The sequence below is a fragment of the Thunnus maccoyii genome, chromosome 10 (genome assembly GCF_910596095.1).
Source record: "Thunnus maccoyii chromosome 10, fThuMac1.1, whole genome shotgun sequence".
Taxonomy (NCBI): domain Eukaryota; kingdom Metazoa; phylum Chordata; class Actinopteri; order Scombriformes; family Scombridae; genus Thunnus; species Thunnus maccoyii.
Window position 1 is genome coordinate 8,815,231 of NC_056542.1, and position 8,152 is coordinate 8,823,382.

Sequence of the window (8,152 nt, forward strand, 5' to 3'; positions counted from 1 at the left end):
AATTAAAAGTAAAAGTCCTGCATTAAAAATCCTATTTAAGTAAAAGTATATAAGTAGGCTATTAACAGCAAAATGTAGCCTGTTTAAGTAAAAGTAGGCCTACTCAGTTCATCCCTCTGACTGATATATTATGACATCATTAGCTTATTAACACTGAAGCATCAGTGTGTTAACAGCATGTTACTGTTGTAGCTGCTAGAGGTGGAGCTAGTTTGAACTACTTTATATACAGTTAGCTTGTTTAGTCCAGTGGCTCCAAAGGGTCAGCAGATAAATCTGAGGGGTCGTGAGATGATCAATGGGAGAGGAAAGAAGAGAAAACAAAGTTGTAATACACAAATCTGTTTTCAGCTTTTGGACTTTTTCTCTAATCTTTGATTTTTGGTGAAATATTGGATCATTTGAACATTTATTGAAATGAAACCATGTGAGAAGTTTAGAAGGAAAAAACACTATTTAGTGGAGCTGTTAACAACTCATACATATCTGAAACGTGACCCCCGTCTACACACTGCTTTTTGTAAGACGTCAAAAGCCAAAAAGGTTGGAAACCACTGGTTTCATCTTTAACAATGTGTTGTATTTTAAAAGCTTGTTATATTATCCATAATGTCAAATCTCCATCTGAAAAGTAACTAAAGCTGTCAAATAGATGTAGTGGCGTAGAACGTACAATACTTACCTCTGAAATGTAGTGGAGTGAATAGAGAATTCTACGATTGAAATACTCAAGTACCTAAAATTGTACTTAAGTACAGTACTTGAGTAAATGTACTTAGTTACTTTCCACCATTGAACAATACAAACTCTTTTTTCCACTTGAGCTGCAGAGAGGTGAATGTAATTTGAATCTTCCATCTCAAGAGAAAGGCAAATGTGTACTGTTTCAATGAAGGACTGATAAGGACAGAAGTCAAAGATGTTTGGTATTTTACTATCTGAAGTAGTACAAGTGCCTTACAACTGTTCTTAAGTACAGTACTTGAGTGAATATGCTTAGTTACTTTCCACTACTGTGTTTACTTAAGTAAAGGATTTGAATGACTTCTTCCACCATGTATTTCAGTGATAGCAGTCATGACTTTCATGCCTTATAACACATCCTTCACACAGGGGGGTGGAAAGTAGACTAAAAATAGGCTATGCGAGTGACCTTACACTGAATATCTGTGAGGCTCTGTACTTTTAGTTTATTATATTTCACAGTGAAATATCAAGTAACCATCTACAAAAACACAAGTGGAAAAATAAGAACAATTTCTCAGTCAGCCCATCACATTTATACAGTTTTGAGGTACTCAGCATTGATTTTAATATTCCCATTTTGTGAGATTTACTTTTACTCCATTCCAAAGGGAAATATACCTTTTATTCCACAATCTTTGCAAAAAAAAAGGCTTTTGTGCAAAACATACAAGCTAAGCTCAAAGAAAAAACGCATTGCCAATATTTTACTACCCACCAGGAAGCCTAGAATAGGACTACAGACAATGCTGTTTCACAGGTTTTTCTTGTTGCAGTACTTTTCCTAAAGTAGAGCTAAAAGTGCTCTAAAAACAGCCTGTTGTTTTCTTACATCACGGGGTTAAAGTCCAAATGTGCGTTGTGTATTGTGAAAGAAAAGTAAAAGTCAATAAATAAGTTGGATCACAGTGTGTATTTTTGGTGCTGAGGCCTTGGACTCTCTCAGTCAGGTCTGTCCTCTGTGATCTTTTGTGCAGAGTCCTTGGAGGAGTTGAGGTCTGTGGGACTGTGGTTTTGTCCATTTGCCTGAAAGAGAAGAGACAAAGAGAATAAATTGAGTGATAAACCAAAATGAGCTTTTCTCTTGTTTTCTTTATCTTAAATCAAATCAATTAAACAGCTTTAACGCTCACCTGCACGGCGTCATATTTGATGTTTTTCGCATCCTGTTGGCTCAGCAGATGCTGTGGCGCACTATCAGGGCTGCTGCTGGACCTACACAACACCGCCAGCTTGCAAAATATAATTTCTGACACAAGAGCAGTCAAAGACAAGCAGGTGGTCTTCAGTGTTGACCAGCCAGTTAACACGAAAGAGGGTATTTGTTTTGAATTTTCCATCAAACATGAGGGAGTTATGGACACTTTCAAAATGCCAGTTGGGAATTCAATGGTCTCCTGAACAAATACTATTTTATAGATATGCGCAGCATATTTGTCATATTTAATCATCTGAATTATTTGAGAGCATGTATCTGTTCCAGGCAGGTTAGATATCAGTTTGAGCGCCAGCTGACGTACCAGCGCGTTTTGGGCACCAGACGCAGCTGAGTACGCGTCCCTTGGGGCATGCGCTCTTGATCGCGAAAGTTTTGGATAACATAATTTATTTTTCTCCCTTGAACCTTTCTCTCTCAACATTTTCTCATCCACCCGGGACGAATTATATGTTACAGCAAGTCCTCTTCCCACCACAACACGCTCTCCTTGGAGAAGAGCCTCCCACGTTGGTGCCTGTTGTGACCGGGGGCGCTCAGCTGGCGAGTCGCGCACCGTCCCGCCGGCCAGTCCGAGGCTATACGCAGAGGTGGCAGGCCGCTTGGTCGGCGGATTCCTGGTCCAGATATTTCCCCGACACCGGAGAACAGCAGTCAAGGCTGAGGCGGAGGGAGTGGAAGCCATAGTGGTCGATAATGTCCACAACAAACCGTTTCTGTTTTGGGAATTTCTCCTTTTGGTTTTCTATAGTGTTCAGCCTCTCCCGGCGGTCACATAACGTGTAAAGTTTCATTTGCGTAAGTAGTGTATCACAGAAGGGGGGGTCTTTTCTGGTCTGGTCCACCCAACCATATTTGCCCCTACAGTCCCGGAGGGGGGCTCAGGTGGGTGTGTCTTTAGGCAGGGCTGTAGTAAAAGTACCCCAGAAAAATCACACTGTAAAAAATACTCTCATAGTGTTAGAGCCTAATAGTATACTATTATAGTAGTGGGCTTCTATACTATATCAGGCCTGCTATATAGTACTCTTTGATGTGGAGTTAATTTAAACTACTTTGTAAACACACAACAAAGTACATTTACTCAAGTATTGTACTTAAGTACAGTTTTGAGGCATTCTATTTGCATATTTCTATTTCTGCTACTTTCTACAGAGGGGTGACAATTTAAAGGAAAAACCTGTACAGGTGTGAATGCTTGACCCCTACAGTGAGGGGATCTGGTGGCTCTGTTATGCTGTGGGGGGGCATTTTGCTGGCATGGTTTAGGTACACTTGTCCCCTCAGAAGGAAGGGTCACTGCAAATCAATACAAAGTTGTTCTGAGTGATCACCTTTCAGATGTCTGAGTTAGTGTTTCTGCCTCAGATGGTTTCATTTAAATAACAGTTAGAGGCCCAAAGAGGTAAAACTCTCCAACATGTCACAAGAAAGCAAAGATCAGAGAAAAGTTAAACTACCAAACTGTACAAAGTAGTTAAAAGTAGTTCCACCTGGACCAGCTACGGCAGTAAAATGTTGTTTATGCATCGATAAATAAGTATTAACAATCTTGTTATTTACAATAATATAACATTCACAGGGGCATTTTTTTTCTGAGGAACAAGTAATTTTACTTTTAATACTTAAAGTGCGTTTTGATGATACTCTTGTAGTCTGGAATTGGAAATACTCAAGTAAAGTGCAAGTACTTAAAAAATGTACTTAAGTACAGTACATTTATACTTTCTCTCACTAACTTTGGGGTAGGGGGGTTGCAAGTGTAATCATTTTGTCAGTTGGTCAGTTTTTCAGATGGATTTGATACAAGTTATTGCAATGTATATGTACCTTACTTTTTTATTCAACATTAAAAGTAAAATGTATCCTTGCTGTTTTTCATTTTATGTTACATTTATCTGAAGACAGCTACTGAACACTCAGATAGGCTAAAAGTCTGGAGGACAGACAGACTGATCCCCATTCAGGTCAGCAACATTAAAATGAATAGAGCTCATTTTCTCTTCTGTCATTCCTCCAGTGTTTGTTGAGGACTTCTGTGATTGTTAACAGAACCATCTGTTTTGTCCACCAGCGCTCCAAAGTTGTTTCAAGTGATCACTTATCTTATCCCTTTGTCAATACTGACAGCTGACATCCCCGAAAAAGACAGAAAAAAAAGTGGCATGAAGGTAAAGACACTACGTGCTGCTGAACAGGTTTGTCAGCCTCAAAGCAGAGAGGAAACTCAGTATCCAAGCCACCCTGTTAACTGGTGTGTTTACACCACTAGAGGGGATCAGGTGTCTAAAGAAGACATGCAGGTTTCCAAAAGGCAACAGGCAACAAAAAAAAAAGTGTTTTAACACAGCAGAGGTCAAGCATCAAGGAAAAAGACAGGAATTCCCCATTGTTATCAGACATATAATAATCAATAAACAATAATAAGTAAAATCTGAAGGGAAATTAAGAATTCAGAGCAGTTAAAAACACATGTACCGTTGTTTAATTTAAAAATAACTCTTGGCTACCTTTAAAAAAGTGACATTTAAGAGATTTGTCTGTGCAATGAGCTTTAAGTGTCTCAAAAATGCTTTATTTAATGGTTACATAACGACCATCCTTATGAGGGAAAAGAGTAAATACTTACAAATATATACATCATCTATAGCTATGTACAATGAGGCGGACTATATACAACATGGATAAGAATCTATAGAAACCCTGAACTTGGATACTGATATCAGCCTGGCACGAACAAAACAAAGCAAGACTTTTCATCACAGAGTTTAGTGCATTATTTCAACATTTACAGCTTATTAATCATGTTGGACAGTTTCCTTGGCTTTCACAGTAATCACAAACATGTTCAGAAAAGAACATAAAAACAAAACAAAACAAAAAAAAAAACGTTTGCCCTGTTTTCTTCGTGTGCAACTTTGAGCCTGTCTTTCTTTGTTTTAAAAAAATGTTGCTGTCCCTGTTTTCCTTCATTTCTTCACCTCGCTGCATGTGAAGCAGCTTGACTGTGTCCCAGTGCTTAGTTTTGCCACCACCGTTACTTTCTGTATAGCTCACAAAGGGGAAAAAGAGGCATAAGGATCACTGAGAATCACAAGTTATGTGTGATATTCTCTCCCTCCACTTTAGTCTCATTTCTACAGCTCATCCTCCCCCTGCCCCTTTAGGGTGTGTTCCCATTTTCTGGGTTGACAAATGATGTACCGTTCCCTTGATGACCAGGTCTCCGGTGAATGATCACATTCGGTATGATCACAAAAGCCAGAATCCCCACCAGCATGAGCGCCACAGTGATGGTGATGATGGACGCCACCACGGTGTAGTAGCACTGGTCCGAGCGGAACAACCTGCGCAGGCGACCTCTGACCCTGTTTGGAGGCCTGCCTACATCCACCACAGTGGTTGGGACTATTCCCTGCTCCATTGCACTCAAGTGGAGGCCACCAGCTGCAGTCACCTGGCCATCCTGTTTCTTTTTAGGCAGGGTGAGGACGTTAGACTTGGTCGGGCTGCTGGGAGGAGGATTCTTAAGGAGCAGTTTGCCCTTGCTGCGCTTGAAGCGGATAGACAGTGCCCTGTGCATCTCTGGTGGGAGTTTGCCTATGATGTCCTGATTGTTGCCCAGTCGGGGCAGGTCCTGGCCGTGGGGGAGCTCGGTCAGTTCACGGCACACTGGGCAGGACAGGGTCTTGAGCTCAGGAGAGGTCACATTGATGCGAGCGAGGCACTCCAGACAGAAGGTGTGCCCGCACGCCAGCAGCTTTGGGGTCTTAAAGATGTTATCGTAGGAGCAGAAGCACACAGCACATTCAGTATCCTCCACATCATCTTCAGGCGGCTTCACCTTCCTCTGATCGCTCTCTCCCTCTCTCCTGTCTCGTCTCCGGGCCTCCTCGCTCCTCCCACGCTGGCTCCTCTCACCCTGGTGCCTGTCTCGTTCTCTTCTCCTCCCTCTTTCGACCCTTTCCAAGTCGATACTCCTCGATCTCCTCACTTTTGCTGGCTTCTCCTTCTTCCTCTCTTTCTCGCTGAGTTTGGGTTTGACGTTGGGGGCCTGTCTGTCACCGTGACTCTGGTTCCAGCTCCCTTCGGGCCTGCGTCTCTCCCTGTCGTTGCTCATGTTGCCGTGATGATGTTAGAGGTAGAGTTCAGGCTGGTTTCTGATCAACAGCGTTTCCCCAACAACAACTGTGGAAAATTAAAAGCTGGGATAAGATTATTGGCTCCAAACAACTAGCAGAGCAGGAAATAGAGTGGAGGAATTTACCTGCACAGTCCCCACTGCTCTTTCATGATGATGAAGCAATAATGCCTTACATGTCGCTATCAAACACTGTACACATTGTATTCAAATGCTGTCTGTTGATTTTTTTCATTTATTCAACATGCACGTGGCACTTTTGCGTGATAATGAGCTGCTCTATTTGTTTAACAGGCTTTCCTGCACTGAAGTCACCAGCAAACATGTCTGCAGTGAGGACTGCAGAACTGGAAGTGCTTTAAATAGGTTTTAGTTAAAGGGGATTTTATGATCCTACAGTTTTAATGGGTTGAAACCTGTAAAACTAAAACAAAGGTGATGTGGGTTTGTGACACTGCTTCATTGTTTTGTAATTTCATAGCAAACATTCCATCATACCTGTCTGACTGACACAGTCAATCATTAATCTTAGGTTTTTAACCAGCAGTGAGCACACAATTAACATTTCAGCTGTTCAATTCTTAAAAATTTTTAGAAAATCCACAGTGAGATTTGCAGCAATTTTAGATTAAGTTACAAGTTTCTGTCAATTAAAAATGTAGGTGGGTTAAAACAAGTAAAGTTATGAGTTTGCCAGCTATGCACAGCAGAGAAAAAACAGCTTTTCTGATGTTAGAGAACAAGAAAGTAAATAATTGAGCAGAATTTGTGCGCACACACTGACCTGCTGAGGTAGATGAATGTCGTATCACGTTGTCAGAGGTGATCTGACGAGGAAAATAATCCTAGCAAAGTGGAGTAAAAACTTGCACATCACCGAAATTCATGGCTAAAAAAAAAGTTTTAGTTTAGAGTTAGTTTAGAGAGACAGATTTTAGTCTCTCTGCTGCTCCTGTTATCCTCTTCTGTTAGTATCTTACTTCTCATATCTTGTTTTCTAATTGTTACACAGCACTGCCTCCTCTTGACCCTCCTCCTTGCCACTGTGTCTCGCTGCGTCCCGCCCTCCCTCTTTCTCTTCCCTTGTCAGACCAGTTGGACCAGCTACAGTGAGCCAGTGCTTTTTTAGTGCGTGTGTGTGTGTGTGTGTGTGTCTCTGTGTGTGCAATATGTAGATAATCAGGCCATTTACTTAGATAACTCTCACGTTTTTCCACTCATACAGCAGAATATACTGTATATCGTACTGGTATCAAAGTATTACTTAGAGTGAGCTCTGCAAGTAATTACAGCTGAACTCTTTTGATTAACTGTGTTCACCTTGAGAACCAAACTGTTGCTCAGCCTTTGTAGTTCAGCAGAGCGTCCAGTATCAGATATGGTGCCAGTGTCATGATGTGTCACATGGCAGAGATACACATGAATATTTTCTTGCTCTATGCGACTGTATGTGTGATACGAATCAAGAAAAACAATAGAGACCGTCAGGAAAATTCCACTGTGGCTGCATATGAAGACAAGGGTACAGTACTGTCAACACTGCGCATATCAGCAGCTCATACCTGTCATACCTCCACTACTCTTTTGTCACTTAGTGGGAATACCAACCAAACAAGAAGAGCTACGCAGCTCAACCTCTTCTTACTGCTCTATCTTACTTACTCACTGCTCATGTGTGCATTTTGAATATCAAAGAAAACACCCCGAGTGAGATTACAGCTACGGCCAGAATGCATTTAAATATTTCCCATTAAATATTAACAGTTAAAACATACAGAACAGAGTTTTGTTTGCTTTGTGAAACAACTCGCCCTGAAGGTGCTGAATGAGGGCCCCTGCAGGGACTTGCAGTATTGTTATGAAGGATGCGTAAAGCATATTATATAACATATTTTGTATTGGCTTACAAGTTGAAAATGAACACACTGCTGGTATTCCTAACTAGAAAAAAAACACCTGTTAAAAATGTCCCATCTGCTTGTTTCTGTGAGAAGTGGATGTTTTTATGCACCAATAGTAATTCTGTAAAAAAAAAAAAAAAAAAATTCCCA

General features: G+C 41.0%; 2 protein-coding genes across 2 annotated transcripts; both read right to left on the minus strand.

The window, feature by feature from the left end:
- Nucleotides 1-753: 753 nt before the first annotated feature.
- Nucleotides 754-2,837, minus strand: LOC121906125. Its single transcript, XM_042424808.1, has 2 exons — nt 1,878-2,837; nt 754-1,770 (listed from the first exon to the last, which is right to left on the minus strand). The coding sequence occupies exons 1-2, from the start codon at nt 2,643-2,645 to the stop codon at nt 1,687-1,689; spliced, it is 852 nt and encodes a 283-aa protein (XP_042280742.1). The 5' UTR covers nt 2,646-2,837; the 3' UTR covers nt 754-1,686.
- A 2,266-nt stretch (nt 2,838-5,103) lies between these two features.
- Nucleotides 5,104-6,099, minus strand: rnf183 (ring finger protein 183). Its single transcript, XM_042425080.1, has one exon. The coding sequence runs from the start codon at nt 6,078-6,080 to the stop codon at nt 5,124-5,126; it is 957 nt and encodes a 318-aa protein (XP_042281014.1). The 5' UTR covers nt 6,081-6,099; the 3' UTR covers nt 5,104-5,123.
- Between the last annotated feature and the right edge of the window lie 2,053 nt (nt 6,100-8,152).

Bases quoted from the DNA above. Each gene is read 5' to 3' on its own strand.
- LOC121906125 (XM_042424808.1), bottom strand. From the start codon at position 2,645: ATGGCTTCCACTCCCTCCGCCTCAGCCTTGACTGCTGTTCTCCGGTGT. The intron at 1,771-1,877 runs GTGAGCGTTAAA...CTTCTCTTTCAG, and splicing joins TCAAATATGACGCCGTGCAG to GCAAATGGACAAAACCACAG.
- rnf183 (XM_042425080.1), bottom strand. From the start codon at position 6,080: ATGAGCAACGACAGGGAGAGACGCAGGCCCGAAGGGAGCTGGAACCAG.